This window comes from Rhinatrema bivittatum, chromosome 6 (genome assembly GCF_901001135.1).
Source record: "Rhinatrema bivittatum chromosome 6, aRhiBiv1.1, whole genome shotgun sequence".
Lineage (NCBI taxonomy): Eukaryota > Metazoa > Chordata > Amphibia > Gymnophiona > Rhinatrematidae > Rhinatrema > Rhinatrema bivittatum.
In genome coordinates, this window is record NC_042620.1 from 371353049 (window position 1) to 371378220 (window position 25172).

General features: G+C 45.3%; 1 protein-coding gene across 1 annotated transcript in view; it reads left to right on the top strand.

Annotated features, from left to right (window-relative positions):
• LOC115094632 (phosphatidylinositol-binding clathrin assembly protein-like) overlaps window positions 1–16059 on the top strand; it is an 818237-nt gene extending 802178 nt beyond the window's left edge. The window contains 1 exon segment of the mRNA XM_029607889.1: window positions 11400–16059. Coding sequence (XP_029463749.1) covers window positions 11400–11414 — 15 coding nt within the window. The 3' untranslated portion in view covers window positions 11415–16059.
• The last annotated feature ends 9113 nt before the right edge of the window (window positions 16060–25172 follow it).

Sequence of the window (25172 nt, forward strand, 5' to 3'; positions counted from 1 at the left end):
GCCCTTCCAGTCTGCCCAGTAAGCTTTGCACTTTTTTTTTCCTCATACTTCTGTTAATCTTGGCTCTTAGTAATCTTTTGGTTCTATTTCCCTTCCACCCCCACCATTAATGTAGAGAACAGTGTTGGAACTGCATCTAAATGAATATCTAGCTTAGTTAGGGGTAGTAACTGCCGCAATAAGCAAGCTACACCCATGCTTTTTTTTACTCAGACTATGTAATTCAGTCCTTGTTGGTTGTTGCCTGGATATAGATCCACTTTTCTTCATTCCCCCCGCCGTTGAAGCAGAGAGCTATGCTGGATATGCGTGAAGTATCTGTCTTTCTCCCCTGCCGTTGAAGCAGAGAGCTATGCTGGATATGCGTGAAGTATCTGTCTTTCTCCCCTGCCGTTGAAGCAGAGAGCTATGCTGGATATGTATTAAAAGTGAAGTATCAGGCTTATTTGGTTTGGGGTAGTAACCGCCGTAACAAGCAAGCTAATCCCTCGTTTTTTGTGAATGCAAATCCTTTTTTCCACTTTTCCTCTTGCCGTTGAAGTTTAGAGCATTGTTGGAGTCGCATTAACTGTGTGAATGTTTATTGAATAAGGGTATTATCTCCAGGCAGTAGCCGTTATTCCCGCGAGCCACCCACTCTTCATTCACGTCCTCTAGACTTTATGGATCCACAGTGTTTATCCCAAGCCCCTTTGAAGTCCTTCACAGTTCTGGTCTTCACCACTTCCTCCGGAAGGGCATTCCAGGCATCCACCACCCTCTCTGTGAAGAAATACTTCCTGACATTGGTTCTGAATCTTCCTCCCTGGAGTTTCAAATCGTGACCCCTGGTTCTGCTGATTTTTTTCCGAAGGAAAAGGTTTGTCGTAGTCTTTGGATCATTAAAACCTTTCAAGTATATGAAGCCTGTATCATATCACCTTGCTCCTCCTTTCCTCCAGGGTGTACATATTTAGATTCTTCAATCTCTACTCATAAGTCATTCGATGAAGACCCTCCACCTTTCTGGTCGCCCTTCTCTGGACCGCCTCTATCTTGTCTCTGTCTCTTTTGGTGATACGGTCTCCAGAACTGAAAACAGTACTCAGGTGTGGGCCTCACCAAGGACCTGTACAAGGGGATAATCACTTCCATTTTCTTACTCGATATTTCCTCTCGCTATGCAGCCCAGCATTCTTCTGGCTTTAGCTATCGCCTGTCAATTGTTTCGCCGACTTCAGATCATTAGACACCATCACCCCAAGGTCTCTCTCCCTGCTCTGTGCACATCAGCCTTTCTTCCCCCATCAAATACAGTTCATTCGGATTTCCACTCCCCATATGCATGGACTCTGCACTTCTTGGCATTGAATCTCAGCTGCCATATCTTCGATCACTCTTCCAGCTTCCTTAAATCCCGTCTCATTCTCTCCACTCCTTCCGGCGTGTCCACTCTGTTGCAGATCTTTGTGTCGTCCACAAAAAGAAAAACCTTACCTTCTATCCCGTCCGCAATGTCGCTCTTTCTTCAGAGAGCGTTCCATTTACCATCACACATTGTCTTCTGTCCTTCAACCAGTTTGCAATCCAGGCCACCACCTCGGCACTCAGTCCTAAGCTTCTTATTTTATTCACCAGTCTCCTGTGCGGGACCGTATCAAAAGCTTTGCTGAAGTCCAAGTAGATGACATCAAGTGCTCTTCCTTGATCCAATTCCTTGGTTACCCAGTCAAAAAAGTCAATCAGATTTGTCTGACAGGACCTGGGAGTTCTTGGCAGGTCCGACTTTTGACCGCTGCATACTCTTTCCTTGCAGCTGCTTACTTTGAAGACAGTTTTTCTGGTAGCAGCGTTTGGCTTGTCTGGACTCTGAGCTGCAGGTTCTTTCCTGCTATGAACCTTTTCTCCATGTGACTCCATGTGACTCGGTTCAGCTTCAGACTGTGCCTTCCTTTTTGCCCAGAGTGGTTTCAGACTTTCACTTGAATCAGTCGATTTCTCTGCCTGCCTTGGACAGGGACAGAGAATGAGCTGAGTACCGTCTTTTGAGCTCCTTGGACGTCAAGCATCAATGCACTATTTGGAGGTGACTAAGACTGGAGGTAAGCAGGGAGCACCAGTGACGCAGGCAACGAGTGCCCACTGGATTAAGGAGGTCATTATGGCAGCATATCTGGCTGCTGAAATTGCCTTACTGAAGAAGGTTAGACAGAGGAGGAATAGCCTAGTGGTTAGAGCAGTGGACTATGAACCAGGAGACCAGGGTTCAAGTCCTGCTGTCGCTCCTTGTGACCTTGGGCAAGTCACTTTACCCTCCATTGCCTCAGGTACAAAAACTTAGACTGTAAGCCCTCTGGGGATAGGGAAATACCTACAGTACCTGAATGTAAAACCGGTGTGATATCTCAATTGAGACTCTTCTACCCTTTCCTCCTCCTGTGTGTAACTGTCCGGTCGTCCCTACTCCCTTCCCCAGCGGCGGAGAAACAGGCTGAGCCGTTTCTTGGAGCGGTGACTCGTCTGCCCTTTCCTCCTCCCCTCTGTGACACCCAGCACTAAAGAAAGAAAAGAGAAAGCGCACGTTTCTGCATTTGCTCTGCTCCGGCCGTCCCAACTCCCTCCCCCCCCTTCCCCGGCGGTGGACGGACTGGCTCGGCGACTCTTTTACCCTTTCCGCCTCCTCGACTCTTTTACCCTTTCCGCCTCCTGTGTGTAACTGTCCGGCATTCCCTACTACCTCCCCCCTTCCCCAGCGGCGGAGGAACGGGCTGAGCCGTTTCTCGGAGCGTGTTGCCGTGGCTCAGTCTGGTTTAATTTCACAATGCGCATTAGCTCTGCTCCGGCCGTCCCAACTCCCTCCCCCTCACCTTCCCCGGTGGTGGACGGACTGGCTCGGCGACTCTTCTACCCTTTCCTCCTCCTGTGTGTAACTGTCCGGCCGTCCCTCCCCCTTTCCCCAGCGGCGGAGGAACGGGCTGAGCCGTTTCTCGGAGCGGCGACTCGTCTGCCCTTTTCTTCTCCCCTCTGTGACACCCAGCCCATAGCGCAGAGCTGTATGGTCCACACATGTGCGGTAGAGCTGCTCTCTACTGCGCATTTGCGGTCCGTCGGTTAGACCCCATTTGAACAAGCGAACATTTACATTTTTATTTATATAGATTGAATTTTATTGTATTTTAGTCTGTTTCTAACTTTTTATGATGATTTTTACCTATGTAAACCGTAAAGATAGAATCTTGTGTTCCATGTAACGGTATATAAAATTGCATAAATAAAATAATATTTCCTGGCGTGTAGCCAGATGGACTCAGAACGAATGGGTATAGTATCCGCGTGCTAGCAGTTGGAGATGGATCTGACGTCAGCACGGGCGTATATATACCCCCACAGGAAGCGTAGCAACTTAGTAATTTCCGTCTCCAAAGCAGTTTGGAGAGCCTGCACGCTCGCTGAGCGTGTTTTCCAAATCTACTTTCTATTTTCTACTTTCTACTTTCTTTCATCTACAACATCGAGCCCCGCACTCCTGCGGTGATACCCTAAGGTCCCTCCCCCAGTAGAGTTTCCTGGGGTGATTTCCGTGATCCCCCGGAGGTCTAAGTCCTCGGTCCGGTGGCCGAATCGCGGCAGGGACATAGCCCCCGGGCGAGGTTCGGGTGAGGCATACGAGGCGCCTCGGTCCCTGCGTGGACGAGGCAGCGGGTGCATATCCTCAAACGCAGCGGTGAAGGTACTTGCCCTCTCCCCCCGCAGCCGGAGACTGCCCGGGTTCCAGCCGGGAAGCGCCGAGGATCAGGTAAGGCGTACATCTCTTATTTCTGGTCTCCGAGGAACAGAGGATTGGCGGCGTGGCACGCTGTGGAGGGCACCATTTTGTGGGCCTTGTTCAGGTATTGAGCGCCCATAATAGGCGCGGCTCTATTCCTCCTTGTGCATATATTGCTTTATTGCTGAGAGCATATTGAATGCCACCTAGCGTGTATTGCTAATCGCCTATTGCTGAGAGCATATTGAATGCCATTGAGCGTGTATTGCTAACCGCATATTGCTGAGAGCCTATTGAATGCCATTGAGCGTATATTGCTAACCGCTTATTGCTGAGAGCCTATTGAATGCCATTGAGCGTGTATTGCTAACCGCTTATTGCTGAGAGCCTATTGAATGCCATTGAGCATGTATTGCTAACCGCTTATTGCTGAGAGCCTATTGAATGCCATTGAGCGTGTATTGTTAACCGCTTATTGCTGAGAGCCTATTGACTGCCATTGAGCGTGTATTGCTAACCTCTTACTGCCGAGAGCTTATTGAATGCCATTGAGCGTGTATTGCTAACCGCCTATTGCTGAGAGCTTATTGAATGCCATTGAGCGTGTATTGCTAACTGCATATTGCTGAGAGCATATTGCATATTATTATGGTTAAGCGCCTGTTGTATTAAGCGCATATTGCTGCAGCATATTATTATTGTGCGCCTGTTGTATTAAGCGTATATTGCTGCCGCATATTATTATTATTGTGCGCCTGTTCTATTAAGCGCATATTGCTGCCGCATACTATTATTGTGCGCCTGTTCTATTAAGCATATGTTATTGCCGCTTCTCATTCAGCGCATACTTTTCAATGGAACAGAATGCCTCAGCGTCTTCAGCGGCGGCGCCGCCTGCCTCAGGCATTAAAGCCCTTGGCCTCTGCTCTGCATGCCAGCTTAGAGCCACGCACAGTGAAGAGCCAGACTCCCTATGTGCCCAATGTGAGGAGGCCGTGGGACCCTCGGGCCAGGACCGGTCTCAGCCACGATTTGCTGACAGTTCCCCAGGGGCTACCCCGGATTTAGCGGGCAGTCTCGACCAATCGGGAATCCCGGAGGATCTTGTACCCCCGGCGATTAGAGGCTGCTTCCATTTCCTGGGTGGATCTCTTTAAGGGGATTCATGCCTTTGTACAGATGCAAACGGCTTCCCGTCCAGGCCCTGTGGTTCCTGCTGTTCCTGTTGTTCCTGCGGTTCCTGCGGTGGCTGCGACTGTGGCGGCTGCTGCGGCTGCCTCTCCTGCAGATCCTGTTCCTGGACCCTCACGCCCTTATCGTGAGCGGGTCCTCCCGCCGCTGGACAGTCCAGATCAGTCAGACCAGGAAGTTTCACCGGATGAGTCCAAACTCCCGGACGAGGGGGAACTTCCCCCAGGGATTGAGCCATATTAGAACCATGAGGCGGTTCTTCCCTAAGGAGGATCTCTCCGACCTGGTGTCTCAGTGTCTGGAGGAGTTGGATATTACAGGTCCCAGCGCTACGGTACCCTCTGCGCAGAACCCCCTGCTGGAAGGTCTTCGTCCTACAGCTCGCCATTTTCCATTCTTGCAAGCAGCACAACAACTGATAGATTTAGAATGGGCGGCACCAGCGGCTTCCTTCAAAGGGGGCCGGGCCCTGACGGGCATGTACCCATTGGCACCGGCTATCCAGGACCTGCTGGCGTGCCCTCAGGTGGATGCCTTGATTAGCGCTGTGGTCAAGCGCACTACCATTCCAGTTGAGGGGGGGACGGCCCTCAAGGAGTCTCATGACCGGCGACTGGACGCCATTTTGAAACAGACCTTTGAGGTGGCAGCTCTATCTTTGCGGATCGCGACCTGCTGCACAGTGGTGACGCGTGCCTGTTTGTCATAGGTTAGGAACAACGCTCCAGCAGCTGACATGGAGTCAGCTCTTTCGTTCCTCACGGATGCGGCATCAGACCTAGTCCGGACAACAGCTAAGGGGATCTCATCCTCCGTAGCCGCCAGGAGGCAGCTCTTGATCCGGAGATGGTCAGCTGATGCGCCTTCAAAGACACGCCTCACCAGATTGCCCTTTAAGGGCTCTTTCCTATTTGGCAGCGACCTTGATAAACTGGCCAGTACTTGGGGTGCCTCTCCAGTGCCTAGACTGCCGGAAGATCGGTTCAGAAGGGGCCAGCGCGCCTTTCCAAGGCCCTCCAGGGGCAGGAGTTCACAGCGCTTTGTTCCTTACAGGAGTCGCTACCAGGCACCACGTCCTCAGGCCAGGAATCAGTCCTTTCGGACCAAGCAGCGCAAGAGGTGAGCAGGCCCGGGCTCAGGTCCCGGCCGCGCCTCCCAATGAGAATCCGCCGATTCATCTGTGGGACGGAGCCATAGGGGGCAGGTTAACCCTCTTCTACTCCAGATGGGTCGAGATCACGTTGGACCAGTGGGTCCTCGCCATTATCCGAGAGGGATATTATCTGGACTTTCATTATCTCCCTCCGGACAAGTTTGTGGAATCGTCATGTCCCATACACAAGAAGGCAGCATTGGAAGCTACATAAGAACATAAGAACATAAGAAATTGCCATGCTGGGTCAAACCAAGGGTCCATCAAGCCCAGCATCCTGTTTCCAACAGAGGCCAAACCAGGCCACAAGAACCTGGCAATTACCCAAACACCTAGAAGATCCCATGCTACTGATGCAATTAATAGCAGTGACTATTCCCTAAGTAAACTTGATTAATAGCAGTTAATGGACTTCTCTTCCAAGAACTTATCCAAACCTTTTTTGAACCCAGCTACACTAACTGCACTAACCACATCCTCTGGCAACAAATTCCAGAGATTTATTGTGCGTTGAGTGAAAAAGAATTTTCTCCGATTAGTCTTAAATGTGCTACTTGCTAACTTCATGGAATGCCCCCTAGTCCTTCTATTATTCGAAAGTGTAAATAACCGAGTCACATCTACTCGTTCAAGACCTCTCATGATCTTAAAGACCTCTATGATATCCCCCCTCAGCCGTCTCTTCTCCAAGCTGAACAGCCCTAACCTCTTCAGCCTTTCCTCATAGGGGAGCTGTTCCATCCCCTTTATCATTTTGGTTGCCCTTCTCTGTACCTTCTCCATTGCAACTATATCTTTTTTGAGATACGGCGACCAGAATTGTACACAGTATTCAAGGTGTGGTCTCACCATGGAGCGATATAGAGGCATTATGACATTTTCCGTTTTATTAACCATTCCCTTCCTAATAATTCCTAACATTTTATTTGCTTTTTTGACTGCTGCAGCACACTGAGCTGACGATTTCAATGTATTATCTACTATGACGCCTAGATCTCTTTCTTGGGTGGTAGTTCCTAATATGGAACCTAACATCGTGTAACTACAGCTAGGGTTATTTTTCCCTATATGCAACACCTTGCACTTGTCCACATTAAATTTCATCTGCCATTTGGATGCCCAATCTTCAGTCTTGCAAGGTCCTCCTGTAATGTATCACAGTCTGCTTGTGATTTAACTACTCTGAATAATTTTGTATCATCTGCAAATTTGATAACGTCACTCATTGTATTCCTTTCCAGATCATTGATATATATATTGAAAAGCACCGGTCCAAGTACAGATCCCTGAGGCACTCCACTGTTTACCCTTTTCCACTGAGAAAATTGACCATTTAGTCCTACTCTCTGTTTCCTGTCTTTTAACCAGTTTGTAATCCACGAAAGGACATCGCCTCCTATCCCATGACTTTTTAGTTTTCGTAGAAGCCTCTCATGAGGGACTTTGTCAAACGCCTTCTGAAAATCCAAATACAACCTTGGCAAGGCTCCTGTCCTTGAACGCTATCATCCCAGTACCTGCCTGGGAAGTGAATTCTGGACACTATTCCATTTATTTCATGGTACCCAAGAAAGGGGGCACCTTTCGGCCTGTACTGGACCTCAAGTCCGTCAATCGATACTTACAGGTCCCGAGGTTTCGCATGGAAACTCTGCGCTCCGTCAAGACCGCAGTACAGCCAGGAGAATTCCTCATGGCATTAGACTTGTCGGAAGCCTACCTGCATATCCCGATCCATCCGGATCATCAGCGCTACCTACGCTTCAAGGTTTTGGGTCACCACTTCCAATTCCGGGCTCTGCCCTTCGGATTGGCCACGTCACCGCGGACCTTCACCAAGGTGGTTGTCGTGGTAGCAGCGGCCCTCAGGCGGGAAGGAATTCTGGTCCATCCCTACCTAGACGATTGGCTGATCAGGGCGAAATCACGAGAGGAGAGTCATCGGACAACCGACAGTGTGATCGCCCTTCTGGAAAGCTTGGGCTGGGTAATCAACCTCAGCAAGAGTTGCCTTCAGCCTTCCCAGTCACTGGAATACCTGGGAGTACAGTTCGACACACAGGCAGACACAGTCAGTCTCACTACCAAGAGAAGGTTGAAACTTCAGACGCGTATCCAGTACTTGATGGGAGCCAGTCGGCCCATAGCGTGGGATTATCTGCAGGTTCTTGGTCTCATGACATCCACCCTGGAAGTGGTACCTTGGGCAAGGGCCCATATGAGACCTCTACAACACTCCCTGCTCTCTCGCTGGAGCCCTCGTCTATGGAACTATTCCACGCACCTACCTCTGCCTGCCAGAGTCCGGACACAGTTACGGTGGCTGCAGTCCGACCACATGAGCAAGGGGTCGAGGATGTCCTCCCCCACGTGGACTCTGCTCACCCCAGATGCCAGCCTGAGCGGCTGGGGAGCACACTGCGAAGGACTCACCGCACAAGGGCGGTGGCGCGGAGAAGAGTCAGTATGGAACATCAACCGTCTAGAGGCTCGGGCAGTCCGATTGGCATGCCTTCGATTTGCTCACAAACTAAAGAACAGATCAGTCAGAGTGATGTCTGACAACGCAACCACGGTGGCATACATCAACCGTCAGGGCGGAACCAGAAGCCAACAAGTATCTCTGGAGATCGCCCCACTGATGGTTTGGGCAGAGGCGAATCTTCAGGACATCTCCGCCGTCCACATTGCCGGGAAGGACAACACCACGGCAGACTTCCTCAGCAGAGAACGTCTAAATCTGGGAGAGTGGCAGCTGTCACCCACAGCCTTCCAGATGATTGTGGATCACTGGGGGATTCTGGACATGGATTTACTGGCGGACAAGTCCAATGCTCAAGTACCCAGATACTTCAGCCGCATGCGCGATCCGTTCTCCCACGGAATCGATACCCTGGTTCAGCCGTGGCCTCCAGGGACTCAGCTATACGCTTTTCCTCCGTGGCCTCTGCTGGGCGCCATCATCCACAAGATTCAGAAACACCGGGGCCTAGTTCTTCTAGTGGCACCAGACTGGCCAAGAAGACCCTGGTACACGGACATGAGAAGACTACTGGCAGGGGAGCCCCTTCCCCTGCCTCCTCTCCGGGACCTTCTACGTCAAGGTCCCATCCTCCACGAGGATCCAGCTCAATTATCTCTTACGGTCTGGCCATTGAGAAGGCTAGACTGAAGAAAAGAGGTTACTCAGAGCCCGTGATAGATACACTCCTCCGAGCTCGCAAGTTCTCCACATCCCTCACCTATGTAAGGATCTGGAGAGTATTTGAAGCATGGTGCGACAGTCATGGCACCAATCCACATGTGACCACGATCCCTATTGTGTTGGATTTCCTGCAAGATGGACTTCAGAAGGGCTCTCCCTCAGCTCCATCAAGGTTCAGGTGGCTGCGCTGTCTTGCTATGGCCCCAGGAGGGATGGCAAGACCATCGCCAAGCACCCAGATGTTTCTCGCTTCCTGCAAGGAGTCAAGCATATTCGTCCGCCACTGAAGTGGCCTGTGCCCTTATGGAACCTCAACCTTGTTTTGGATTTCCTCGCGGGATCCACCTTCAGACCCCTTCGGGGCCTGACTCTCCGTTCTCTAACCTTGAAGATGGTGTTCTTATTGGCGGTGTGTTCCGCACGCCGCGTCTCAGAGCTACAAGCACTGTCCTGCCGTGATCCCTTTCTGAGAATCACCCCAGAGGCTATCCATCTTCGCACGGTTCCCTCCTTTCTACCTAAAGTGGTTTCACAGTTTCACCTTAATCAGACTATATCCTTGCCTACCACGGCAGGTTTGAAGAAATCTGAAGACGGACGTTTGCTACGCCATCTCGACATAGGCAGACTGCTGCCTAGATATCTGGAAGTGACACAAGAACTGTTCGTCCTGCACAGCGGGAAACGACAAGGGGCCTCTCGGCCCACCATCGCCCGCTGGATTAAAGAAGTTATTAGAGCAGCTTATGTGGAAGCTGGGAAGTCTCCGCCTCTACAAGTCAAGGCTCATTCTACCAGAGCACAAGCGGCATCCTGGGCAGAATCCAGGATGCTGTCGCCTGCAGAAATATGTAAAGCGGCGACATGGTCCTCCCTCCATACCTTCTCCAGGTTCTACCGTCTGGATGTCCAGGCTAGGGAGGACTCAGCATTTGCGAGGGCGGTACTATATGGTCCTCAGGCAGCCTCCCGCCCAGGCTGGGAGTAAACCTTTTGTACATCCCATTCGTTCCGAGTCCATCTGGCTACACGCCAGGAAATGTTGAGATTACTTACCTGATAATCTCCTTTTCCTTAGTGTAGACAGATGGACTCAGCATCCCGCCCAGCTGCCTGTGTACATGGGTTTCACCGATTCAAGGTAAGCCATGTCCTCTGTTTCCATAAGAGCGTACACTCTACCAGGTGTCAACGCCTTCCGGTTGGGAATGCTGGCGGTCTCCAGCTACTATCAATCGGTCAGGGGAATCCTGTTTCACTTTTCACTGAGCGTCAGTACACACATCCATAACAGCTTTTGCAAGGAAGATTACTAAGTTGCTACGCTTCCTGTGGGGGTATATATACGCCCGTGCTGACGTCAGATCCGTCTCCAACTGCTAGCACGCGGATACTATACCCATTCGTTCTGAGTCCATCTGTCTACACTAAGGAAAAGAAGATTATCAGGTAAGTAATCTCAACAATACTAATGCCAATTATCTAGATAAAAAATGTGTTGAGAACTGCAGGTTTTATAAATAAATGATATATCCGTATCATATGTTAACAATGCCCATATTTGCCATACAGAACATGCAGTCACCTACATTTTTTTAAATACAAAATGTCAGCCATTGGCTTCAAAACTATGGATGTATTTCATTGATTAGTTCTATTCTATAGAATTTTTTTTAGCAAAAATGTTATTTTAGCACTTCCAAAGTAATCTTAAGACTGTAGTCTGCCCTTTCCTAGCAGCATATTGAAACAGGAAAACAGAGGAGCACTCATTGTAAAAATATGTAGTACTAACTCAGGCTATTATCTACAAACTCTGAGGGTGGAGAACTCTGGTGTTCATTGTATGCAGTGTTATAGTAAGTAGCTCAAGTATTTGGTAATAGTGTGACCAAGTATATATATTATTTACCTGGAGCAACATACTGTTATAGTCTCTGCCATGTCTGTATTTAGCCTTAGAAATATATCCAACCATTTTTGTTTTGTTTACCTGTATGTTGAAATTCTCAAAGTTTTTTTGTTGTGTTTTTTTGTTTTGTTTTGTTTTAAAGGAAGCTAGTGAAGAAGTGCTGGAGAGAAATAATCTCTTTCTTGCTTTGCAGATGCAGTTCATGTAGAGCAGCCAAAGCAACACGACAGTTTTACAACCAAATATTGGTATAAAGAAGAGCCTGAATTTTCAAACTTCTTGCAATGCAGTCTTCAACAGGGCATCTCTGTACTTCTGTACCAGTGTAATACAAATTTATTATGAACTGCTGTGCTGCAGGGACTTGTGTTTGACTGTTGCCATGCTATGGAATCCTGTTGTCTATTTTAGACTGCAAGACTGTTTTCGGATAGCAGATTGAAATCTTTCTACCCTGGTGGAAACTGAAGGGCCAGCTGAATTGGAAATACCTTATTCTGAGAAGGTGCTCTCTTGTGACTGTTCCATGGTTTTGTTTATCAAGCAAAAGCCTGTAAAATAACTTTGCTAATGAACAGATTCTGAGGCTGAATATTTCTATTTATTTTAGACTGTCTCCATCCTCCCCTCCTCCTTTCACAAAAAAACAGGAAAAAAAAAAACAAAGCTCTGTGGCTGTTGCAATCAAGTCAAGGCTCATTTAAAGTTGAGCAATAATTTCCAATGCTGTAATAATGTACTTTGAGTATTGCTTGTGGAACCATGTAAGGCCAATATTGTGTAAAGAAAAAAAAATCCGCTCCTTTTTCATACTAGAACAGCGTCTTATAATTCACAAATTTTATACTGTGAGATTAAATGCTGTGAATTAACTATGTAAAATATATATATATAGAGAGAGAGAGAGAATCAATTGAAATTTGGCCAATTGGCATTGTAGTGAAGAGTTTGTTCATTTGGGAGTGCATGGTTGGATCCGTCTCAAGACTACAAAAATGAGCATGTCACAGAGTAATGTAGTTAAACTGTAGAAAAATGTGGAGGAGAGGGTAATGGCTGCACTTTTTTAAACATTGCATCACTTTGTATTGGTTTCAGAATAACCTACTTGCTTCAACAGCCGGTATGAAATGCTGCAGTTGTGACCAGAAGCATATTTGGAGGGCTTAAAAATGTGATTGAGAGTGATTAATGAGGAACAGTGTCCACAGAATGAGACGTTCAGCTGTCAAAGTCTGGTAGTGCTAAACTGCCAGCACTGGGAAGTTAAAATATATTCCCGGTTATTATCCAGCCTTAGAAAATAGCTTGTGCCACTTTAATTTCAAATAAGTACAGTAAGTACAAAAAATGAAAACCTGTAAATATATGGAACCTAAGTATGTCAGTCTCTAATGCTGCAGTATCTTTGTAGTATTTTCAGTGTTCAGAAATTTTACATTAATTTCTGACTGTAAAACAAACCTCTAATTCTATAATAGTTGAAAATGTTACTACAGTCTGGCCAGGCATTAATGCCAAAACAATTTCAGTTGAATAGAACATTTTTATCATTTTTCATATTTATTGAATGAACTTTTCAAGTCATGTAATAGGATGCTTGCTATGACCTTGAGACATTTCAAATTTAAAAGTGGGCCTCCAGAGTTTGATTTTTAAAAAAAAAAAGGCCTTTGTATGGTTTATATAAAACAATTCTGGATTTCAGGTCATATTCGCTCATTTTATGCATCAAATTATTTTTTTTTGTAACAGATTGTTATTGCATTCTGAAATTGGATTAGGAAATTTGGGCTGCTTGACTAATATGCATGCTTGAAATAATAATTTAGACCTTTGCATTCCTTTTAGCAGCAATTTGTTGCTGGAGTACCACCTTGACACTTGAAAAAAAATGTTCATCACTGCGTTCTGAAAGAAACTCCAGAATGATGGTGGTTTTTGGCATTTACTTTTAAAACATGCTTCCTTAACATAATACACAGCTCTGTCTTAGTAGGTGTATTGGTTCTGGGAAAAAATGGAATCGTTCTAGGTTGTCATACCTTTTTGTTAGAATGACATGGAAAATGTGTATGTGCCTATACTGGATACAAGGCGCTGACATTCAAAGAGATTTAGCTGCCTAACTATGGCGCTAAGTGACTAGAACCCTCCAGTGAATTTTTGTGGCTGATTAGATAAATATAGCCCACCTAAATTAGAGGGCTATCCTGTAATGCAGGGAGAACTTCATTAAACCTAACCAGCTAGATTTAAACAGATTTTCAGCTTCACCCTAGCTGGGAAAGTATTGGCCAGAAATGTGTTAACTTAGCTGAATAAATTAGGCATTTGGCACTGTTTTCAAAATTAGCCCTATGGTTAGACTCTTAAAAGGGTTGAATTGACATATTTCAGCATTGCTTTAGTAACATTGGCAGGGGTTGAATTAACAGAACAAAAAAAAATGAATCCGTAAGTTAAAGAAGTCCTATCTGTTCTCAGAAGTTCGTGCAATACAGCATTGTTTTTGTGGATTCAGTAAAAGGTATCGCAGCCCACAGTTCCCTTAACTGTAGAGGGAGAATCCAGGAAATGTGTAAGATGTCATGTCAAGTTGAACTGTCTGAGAGACAGCCCAATAAATAAATTGCCATACAAAAAGTAAAAATAAAACACATTTCTTGGAGTTATTGCCATTGTTTTTACATAAACATACACATGTCTTTATATTGTAACTAAAATGTTTTCAGAAAAGCAGAACTTCGCTCTGAGGTAAGTAGTGTTATATACTTTAAAACTGGAGATATTTAATTGCATAATATTTTGCACATTGTTTAAGTTCTGTGTCTGGAATTGTGTGGACGGTTATGGCATTGCTTGGGTAGAGAATGAGACATGGAGGGCATTGTTGTAACAGTGCTATAGATAAACATAGTAGAGCATAAGCTCATCAGAAAAGAGGGAACGTGCTTAAATAGTGCTCAGTATCAAGTGCATCACACTTCTACCACTTGGACAGAACCAGAACATCAGAAAGATTACAAGGAATGTGTGATTTCCAGTTTAAAAGGGAGCAAAACTACTCTGTGCGTACTTGGCAAAGATCTGCTTAGTCAAAAATATTTTCAGCTAAAAGAAGCCTCTGTTTCCTTTTTTTAGTTTTGTTAGCATTATCAATGAAAATATGAACGTGAATGCCATTGCACCATAAAATCATTTTTTTTAATCAAGCCATAACTGTGCTATAGCGAACTTGAAATTTGGCTTGTATTTTAATAAATTCTTTCAAACCTTTATTTCTCTTCAAAGCATCCTTTTATTGGACATTTTGTGTGTTGGTGCCAAGTTTGCAAGACAATGTACTTTTGCAGGTATCTGACAGATGATTCTCCTTCTGCTGTGCTTTTTTCTCTTGCCACCTCCACCCCAAATAGCATGCAAGGCAGCACCAGGAACCTCTGTCAATCCTCAAAGGATGGAAGGATGTCTCCTGTGAGACAATTCTACTATTCAACTCTTTATAGTTGACAGGGACCACCATAGTAGCAGTAGCCACCTTCCCTCCCTCTCAATCAAGCATATTGCCTTGTCAGTGCATCTAGATCTGGCAGGCAGCAGACTTGAGCTTCCCTATGGAAAAATTTTCCCCCATTCGTGACAGTAGGAGAACTCTGTAATGAGCTGATGTGTGATAAAGTGATGTGCATTTGTATTCAAAGAAATGTTTGGCTTCTCTTAGTTTTGCCAAGTATTATCCTAGAGCTCATTTATGGCTAATTATCTACTGCATTGGGGTTGGTTAGAATATTGAGAAAGCAGTAAATTTTTATGCTTGCAACTGGTGATAAACTGGAGAAAAGCAGTAGCCTTAACCTAGAATGGATTCAGAACTACTTTAAAATTACTAAGGAAATAGCTAGTGGGTATAGCTAGTGTATAGTTGCCATAGAATCACTCTTGGTTAACAATTCTTACTATTTTACTGCTTAAAAATATCCATTTTACAATATTAAACATAATGTACATCTTATGCCCTTTACACTACCTTCCCATTAGATTTATTGCTATTGATAACATCTGAAATTCTTCCTTGTATGTGTATATCTCTGATATTGAAACGTTTGATGCGTTAGTTTTCACAGAAGTATATAAAACTGTTTTTATTAACTGCTTTGTTTGAATATGTTGCCTCTCTGAAAGAACATAGTATCTTTTTCTTCTTTTTGAATATTTTAAAAGTTCAGATGAGAAGAGTGGAAGTTTCTACAAAATTATTTTGTTGTTGCTAAGTCAAACTGTTTCTTTAAAAATGGATTTTGGTGATGAAAGCCTTTCTAGCTGGAGTCCAATTTAGATTATCAAATGCAAATTATTTGAAAATTGGGTTTAATGCTCTTAAATGGTTTTAAAATCTGTAAAACCATGCATACTTTTGTAAAATGTTGCGTAAACTTTAAATTGTAAGATTGAAATTCCAGGTGCATCAGGGAGGGTGGGTTTCAGGATTAGATAGCATGCACTGTGGATCGGTGCTTTATTTGTACATTAAAAGAATGTTTTTATTTCTTTTGGGTAGTTTGTACTGTGAGGATAACATCTAAGGCACTGTGTATCAGTCATTTATTTGCATTTTAGAGATTATATTTTTCAGTATTGGAAACTGTACATGTTACATTTATATGTTTGGCAATATTTTAGGCAAGAAAATAGAAAAATATTATGTTACTATTACACTAAGATGTATTTGATTTTAAATTGTCATGTACTGCTGAATATATTATTGAATAATTCATTTTTCCATTTGTATCTTATGTGCATTTATTTCAAAATAATTTGAGTTGCTATCACAAAAATGAATTTTAAGTTGCTGCCTTGTGTGTCTTTCTTTATTTCACACATCCTTAACATTTAGGATCTGATCCAGACAAAAACTGCAAGTATATGGGTTGCTGTGTGCCTATGAAAAATCCAGACTTAAGACATTTTTACACACATGAAGCACCATATCCAAATTAGTTTAATTAGAGGTTGTAGGCATATTGATACTCTTAAGAACATAAGAAGTGCCATGCTGGGTCAAACCAAGAGTTCATCAAGCTAAGCATCCTGTCTCTGACAGCAGCAAATTCGGATTTCTAGGAAGTACCTGGCAAATCCCAAAGAGTAGGTCCATTTCTTATTGTCTATTCCCATGGATAAGCGGTGATTTCCCCCAAGTATACATGGCTAATAATTGTTTGTGGACTTTTCTTCTTAGGGGCTTATGTACTATGCATTTTCTCCATAAGAGTGGTGAAAAACTCAGGCGCTTAGGTAGATCTTCTACCAGTGATGGTTTTAAAATGACTTTTATTGAGTTTTTAACAAGTGTGGTAAATGTGTTATCCCAGGACAAGCAGGATGCTAGTCCTCACATATGGGTGACGTCACTGAACGGAGCCCAGCGCGGGAAACCTGTCAAACTTTCTAGAAACTTTTGACTGGCCCTGAGAGGCCACTGAGCATGCCCAGCATGCCATGATATTCTCTGCCACAGGTGTCTCTCCTCAGTCTTCGCTTTTCCGCACTGCCGTTCGCATCGCGGACCTACAGCCCTCGCGTTCGCAAATCTTCTGACTGAAAAAGTCAATAGTCTTTTTATATTCTCTCTCATAGGAGCTCTCAAGCTCACCGGCTGGTGAGTACCATTTTTTCATTCTCATATTCTTCGGAATATTTTTCCCTCATACTCGCATCCATCGACGGCCGTCTGTTCCAAAATGGCGACGGGATTCAAAAAGTGCCCCATTTGCAATAGGAACATGTCGATAACTGATCCGCATTTGGAGTGTCTACTTTGCCTCGGAGAAAAACATGATGTCAGTACATGCTCCAAATGTGCAGAAATGACAGTGAAAGGACGAAAAGCCAGACAAGAGAAGATGGAGCATCTGTTTTCTCTTCAGTTAATCCCTTCTCCATCGAAATCATTGAGGTCGTCTCCAGCTGGAGCAACTAAAAGGGTTCTGCTTAAAAAACCGCGTCCGGATGGCTCCGGTGATCACCCGTCCTCTCCATCGTTGGTACTATCGACCAAATCAGCAGAACTCCAGAAATCCAAACATCGCCATCAACATCGACGTCCATCATCTTCTACATAGATGTCCCAGGATGAATTGATGCCAAAACGGCCCAGACAGCAGGAAACACCGGCACCTTCGATGCCTGGGCCTTTGCAGTCGCCGATTCCAACCACTTCGTCCATGGACACCTCAGTAACACTACCGCGTGCGCCATCGGTGTTTTCACCAATTGTACAGCCTGAGATGTCTACATTAATAAGACAAGTGGTTCTACAAGCTCTCAAAGAGCAAAATATACCGACGATTCCATCGATGCAGACACCGTCCGTGTCGCCGGTAATAATACCAATGCCGGTGGTACCACCGATGACGGCATCCTTCTTGCCGCCCAGGATGTCGACTGTTTTCATAACCACTACACCAAGGCTCGGGACACAATCCACATCTCTCTTTGCACATGTTCCACCATCGGTACCATATCCACCGATGACGACATCGATAGCATTCCTGATACCATCGGATCAACCTCCACTGGAACCTCCAGAAGTTCAAGATGAGGCCTTTTACAAAGGTATCAAGATGTGATCGATAATTTACCACCTATTAGGCCACATACTACGTCTGCAGATGTTTTCATCGATGACCCACAGCCTGGTCCTTTAGGACTCCAGCTTCCACATAAACCAAGGCCAAAATCACCTTACAGAGAAGATTCAGAAGACTCCTGGGATGATGAACCCTCTCAATTTTCTTCAGAGGAGTTTATGTCTAGCCCTTCTTCTCCTGATCGAAGAAAGAAGTCACCCCCAGAAGATCTTTCCTTCTCCTCATTCATACAAAGCATGTCTGACTCAATCCCATTTAAACTTACAGCAGAAGAAGACACAAGAGCACAAACCCTGGAGGTGCTACAGTTTGTTGATCCACCCAAACAAGTACTGGCAGTACCAGTACATGAGGTTTTACTAGATCTCCAAAAACGAATCTGGGAACACCCAGCTTCTACCCCTGCAGTGAATAAACGTGTGGAGACTACTTACATAGTCCAACTGGCTCCAGGCTACCACAAACAGCAATTACCACACCAGTCTGTAGTGGTGGAATCAGCACAGAGAAAATCTAAACGTGTGCGCAGGCAGGGAACACAGATTCCTAGATACACTGTGTAAAAAGGTCTACCAGAGTTCCATGTTGAGCCCCAAAATCTCTGCGTATCAACTCTACATCACTCAATACCAGAGGAATCTCTGGAAGCAGATGGAAGAGTTCATAACCTCTTTACCCACCCAGTTCCAAGAGCCTGCACAAGCTGTAATAACAAAGGGACTGAAAGCAGGCAAACATGAGGTAAGGGCAGTCTATGATAATTTTGAAACTGCTTCCAGGACAGCAGCAGCTGGAATCACTGCTCGCAGATGGGCCTGGCTCAAAGATTCTGACCTCAGAATTGAAGTACAAGACAAACTAGTGGACCTACCCTGTCTGGGCGACAAACTGTTTGGGGACAAAATTCAAGAAGCTGTACAACAGCTTAAGGACCACACTGAGACTGCGTCAGCTGTCTCAAACCCCTCAAGAGCCTATTAGTCAGTCTTCTCGTCGTCCTCCAAGAAGAGATATAAGACATTCCTATTATAGGCCACGCAGATACTACCCACACACTTCTAGGGGTAGATTCCAGTAGACCTACACAACGCTCTCAAACCAGACAATCCAGGCCTGCTCGTCCACAACCTCCTGCACAAAACAGGTCCTGCAACAGGCTTTTGAAACAAAGACCAGAGAACAGACCCAACCTTGCAATCCCAAGCCAAATCTACCAGTGGGAGGAAGAATATCTCCATTTTCACACAAATTGGCAAAACATAACATCAGATCAATGGGTTCTTTCCATAGTCTCTCAAGGCTACAAACTAAATTTCACCTCAGTTCCTCCAGAATTTCCACCAAAATCCTGCCCACAACAAAATTCTCAACTTCAACAATTACAAGCAGAATTATCCACCCTTCTGAGATCCAGGGCCATACAACTAGTGCCCCGGACACAGCAGGGCAGAGGATTCTACTCCCGATACTTCCTCATTCCAAAGAAAACCGGAGGCCTACGTCCCATCCTGGACCTCAGAAATCTCAACAAATTTCTAAAGAGAGAAAAGTTCAGGATGGTCTCTCTAGGCACCATGCTTCCACTTCTTCAAGCAAGAGATTGGCTTTGTTCTCTGGATCTTCAAGATGCTTACGCTCATATTCCAATATACCCTCCTCATCGCAAATACCCGCGCTTCACGGCACACCATCAACATTACCAATACAGAGTTCTACCATTTGGACTGGCGTCTGCTCCCAGAGTCTTCACCAAATGTCTAGCGGTCATAGCAGGACACTTACACAAAGAAGGTGTCCATGTTTTCCCATATCTAGACGACTGGCTCATAAGGAATCCATCTCAACAAGGAGCAATAACTTCTCTCACTCAAACAATTGCTCTACTTCACTCCATGGGGTTTCTCATCAATTATCAAAAATCCCATCTCACTCCAACTCATCTGCTTCACTTCATAGGAGCAGAGTTGAACACCGATCTAGCAAAGGCTATTCTACCTATAGATCGTGCAGATACCCTTATTCTACTAGCAAAATCCATTTCCTTACGGACACAAACCACAGCCCATCAGTTTCTGATACTGCTAGGTCACATGGCCTCCACAGTTCATGTTACACCAATGGCAAGGCTTGCCATGCGAGTTGCCCAAAGGACTTTAAGATCACAATAGATTCAAGCCATTCAACCACTTCATTATCCAATTCAAGTGACCCACCAACTAGGATCATCTCTACTTTGGTGGACCAACAAAGACAACCTGTGCAAAGGCCTACCTTTCCAACAACCAGTCCCAGAGATTACTTTAACTACAGATGCATCCACCTTGGGATGGGGGGGCTCATGTAGACAATCTCCACACTCAAGGGACTTGGACAAAACTCGAAGAAAATATCAAATCAATTTTCTGGAACTTCGAGCTATACGTTATGCACTGCATGCGTTCAAGGACTGCCTTTCACACAAGACTGTTCTAATCCAAACAGACAACACAGTAGCCATGTGGTACATCAACAAACATGGAGGTACGGGCTCGTATCTCCTTTCTCAAGAAGCTGCACAGATTTGGGGCTGGGCCCTGAATCACTCAATGTTCCTACGAGCCACTTATCTGGCAGGCATTCACAATGTAGTAGCGGATCGACTCAGTCATCAATTCCAACCACACGAATGGTCCCTGGATCCTGCAGTAGCGACCAGGATATTTCAACGTTGGGGTCAACCAACAATAGACCACTTTGCGTCACATCTGTATCACAAAGTGGACAAATTCTGTTCTCTACACAAACAGAAGAATCAGCCAGCCAAGGACGCCTTTGCTCGCCCTTGGAACTCAGGCCTACTATATGCGTATCCTCCAATACCGCTCATCACCAAAACTCTAGTGAAACTACAACAGGACAAGGGGTCCATGATACTCATAGCCCCGTATTGGCCTTGACAAGTTTGGTTCCCCACACTGCTAGACCTCTCAGTCAGGGATCCAATTCGTCTGGGAGTAGCTCCCACTCTCATAACTCAGGATCAGGGTCGCTTGCGCCATCCCAACCTTCAATCCCTTGCCCTGACAGCGTGAATGTTGAAAGCTTGATTTTACAACCACTCAATCTTTCATCTCATATATCTCAAGTACTTATAGCTTCACGCAAACCTTCCACACTAAAGAACTATTCTTCTAAATGGAAGAGGTTCACTTTGTGGTGCTTCGAAAAGAACATAAATCCTTTCACTAGCCCCATCACCTTTCTACTAGAATACTTATACCATCTTTCAGAATCTGGTCTCCAGACTTCATCTATAAGAGTACACTTAAGTGCAATCTCTGCTTACCATAACAAGATGGGAGATGCACCTATCTCCGCACAACCTCTCGTAAGCAGATTCATGAGAGGTTTAACTCACCTTAAACCACCAATTCGACCACCTGTCCCAGAGTGGGATCTGAATTTGGTATTAACAAGACTCATGCGCTCCCCTTTTGAACCCATAGGTTCTTGTGATCTAAAATTTCTCACAGCCATTACCTCAGCTAGAAGGGTTAGTGAGTTACAAGCACTTGTAACATATCCACCCTATACTAAGTTCCTACTTGACAAAGTGGTTCTCCGTACACATCCAAAATTCCTTCCCAAGGTAGTCACGGAATTCCACTTGAATTAATCCATAAATTTACCCACATTCTTTCCAAGGCCTCACTCTCATCCAGGAGAAACAGCCTTGCACACCTTGGACTGTTAACGTGCACTCATTTTATATAGACCGTACTGCAGTCCACAGAAAATCCACTCAACTTTTTGTATCTTATGATCCAAACAAACCGAGTAAAGCAGTGGGTAAACATACTCTATCCAACTGGTTAGCAGATTGCATACAGTTTTGCTATGAAAAAGCAGGTCTCCCTCTCCAAGGGCGAGTAAAGGCACATTCAGTAAGAGCAATGTCAACTTCAGTAGCACACTATCATTCAGTGCCCATCCTTGACATATGTAAAGCCGCAACATGGACTTCTCTTCACACTTTTGCAGCTCATTACTGCTTGGACAAAGAAGGAAGACAAGATTCAGCCTATGGACAATCTGTCTTAAAGAACTTGTTTCCAGTTTAGTCCCAACTCCTTCTACGACCAAATTACTATGATCTTCGGCTAACTTATTCTCAACAATACTTACTGTTACTTCACCACGAATGACTCAGCCTTTAGCTTGCTATTCCACCCATATGTGAGGACTAGCATCCTGCTTGTCCTGGGATAAAGCAAAATTGCTTACCTTGTAATAGGTGTTATCCCAGGACAGCAGGATGTAGTCCTCACAGAACCCACCCACCACCCCGCGGAGTTGGGCCTCATACCTTTATTTTATTTTTGCTAATGCTTTTTGCTACATATCAGAGAATATCATGGCATGCTGGGCATGCTCAGTGGCCTCTCAGGGCCAGTCAAAAGTTTCTAGAAACTTTGACAGGTTTCCCGCGCTGGGCTCCGTTCAGTGACGTCACCCATATGTGAGGACTACATCCTGCTGTCCTGGGATAACACCTATTACAAGGTAAGCAATTTTGCTAAATGTAAAATCTCTTTGTGACTAAAATAAAGCACATTGGGTTAAGATTGGAGTGGGGGTTTTTTTTTTGTTTTTTTTTAACCAAGTGTTTCACAGATGCTGCAGTTATGTAGGAAACTCATAATAAATTCTCAAGTACAACAATCCAATCTGCATTCATAATAGGAGAGATAAAGCTTTTATATATGATGAGATATGGGTGAAGAAGAGTGTCTGAGTCTTGATATGAATTAATCTTGACTGGGGTGGATAACAGTTCATATTGCACTGTTGGGGTGAGTCATGTTTTTTAACTTTTTCCAAAGGCGTAATTTGAGTTCAAATATGATGGAGATCATAAGGAAAAAAAGTCTCGTTAAGCTGAATTATTCATTTAAAGGGCTTACCTTAGTTTTACAAAAGTGAGTGCAGACACAATTGAAAAACTGTATTTTTGGTATGAAAGGATACAGGAAAATCCAGCTCCCAAGAAATAAAGCATGTTATACATTAAAGCACTTGCTTGAGTCTGGGTTGCAAGTATATTATCCCAGGACAAGCAGGATGCTAGTCCTCACATATGGGTGACATCACTGACTGAGCCCTATCCCGGAAAGCTTTCTGTCAAAGTTTCTAGAAACTTTTGACTGGCATCCTGAGCCTACTGAGCATGCCCAGCATGCCATGATCCCTCGAGCCACAAGGGTCTCCCTTCAGTCTTTTTTCCGTGAAGCCGTTAGCCTCGCGTTTCTAGGTGTCCTGTGTGGTGAATTTTCACTACATAAAGTTTCAAAAATTCGGAAAACCTTTAGAGCACCGAAGGGGTCTCCCTTTCTTCCATCGTCGGTAAGTCTTTAAATTTTTCCGGTCGCTTTCATTACCATAAAACCGGGTCAGAAGGCCGTCGATGGCTGTCTGGCCTTCGTTATGGCTACGGGTTTTAAGAAGTGCCCGAATTGTGCCCACGTCATGTCCATCACAGACCCACACATCGAGTGTGTGTTTTGCCTCAGCAAGGGACATGATGTTTCGACGTGCCCAAGATGCGCCAAGATGACGCCAAAAGGCAGAAGACTGCACATGGAGAAAATGGAACATTTATTCCATCTCCAACTAATGCCATCGACATCGACTTCCACACAGTCGTCTCCGGCTGGAGCGATCAGGAAGGTCATCCTTAAAAAAACGTAGACCGGATGAAGAAGGTGATCGGCCATCACCAACCCCCTCAAAATCATTGATAAAGTCTACATCTGTCATCGAGAAAGGCGTTGAACATCGACAAAAACATCATCGACACCGGAGGCCTCATGATCCTGAATTAGATCCGATAACCGGAGTTCCATCTCAAATCAGCTCCGAAGAAACCTCTGAGAAAGGACTCTCCAAGTACACCGAGGCCTTTGACTCCTAGGCGATCCCCACCGATATCGGTGCCGGGAACCGTATCTCCACAGGGCCCTGCGGAGGTACTGGTAACGCCTTCGCTGCCTCCCCCCGTAGCTGCTCTTGGTTCCCCAGCTTTGAGGGTGGAACTGGACAGTTACATCTGCCAGGTAGTTCAAGATGCACTCAGTGACATGCCGCCGATGCCAGCAACCGATCACGATTCCGCCATTGATGGCAAGCACCATCGCCGGTACCGTTCCTACTCGTCCCTCCCGTCACCGGTGCCCATTCCGTTGCCATCACAGACTCCATCGCTGGTTCCAACTCCAACCCATACCGATGCCGATGCTGGATATGTCCTTTTTCTTGCTAATTTTAGTGAAACTGGACACACTCATCTTTGTCATCCCAATACATAACCATCAGATGTACGATGCCAACACCGATGGAAGAAGAAATAGTGAGGAAATACCGATGCCTGACCTATTCCAGTCCATCGGGAAATCTCGCGTCCACGCCCATCGTTTTTCTCCACTATTTCCTCATCGATAGCCACTGGAGAAACTGTTGATGCCATCTCTTCCCATTCCATCGACTCCTCCTCGTCCACGTTCATTGGGCACTTGGAAGGATCCAAACACTGACTCTTCCTCAGAGGAAGACCTCTCAGAACCTTCTCCTCCAGAGGAAAGAAGGAAATCCCCTCCAGAGGACCTTTCCTTTTCAAATTTTATCAAGGATATGGCTGACACCATCCCCTTTCAGCTAGAATCTGAAGAGGATACCAGACAAAAAAACTCTGGAGGTGTTACAATTCGTGGACCCACCTAAAGAAGTCCTGGCAATTCCAATTCATGAAGTCCTAGTTGACTTACAACACAGTCTATGGGAGCATCCCTGCACCATACCACCGGTGAATAAAAGAACTGATGCTACGTATCTAGTCCAACATATCCCAGGCTTCCAAAAGACTCAACTACCCCATCAATCGGTAGTAGTTGAGTCAGCTCAAAAGAAAAAAAAATAAAGCCTCATTCATGCAATCCTCCTGGAAAAGATAGGTTTTTAGACACCATAGGCAGGAAAATGTTTCAGGAGTCCATGTTAGTTTCCAGAATTGCGTCCTACCAACTATATATGATGCAATATCAGCGTAATTTGTGGAAACAAATTCAGGAACTCTCAATCTCTTCCCCAGCAATTCCAATATTCCTTCAGTACTATCATCCATCAGGGCCTGGAGGCTGGGAAACACGAAGTTCGTGCAGCTTACGATAGAATGTCGGCCACTGGCATAAGTGCCCGCAAATGGACCTGGCTCAAGGCCTCCGACCTGAGACCAGAAGTGCAGGAGAAACTTGCTGATCTTCCTTGTGCAGGGGACAATC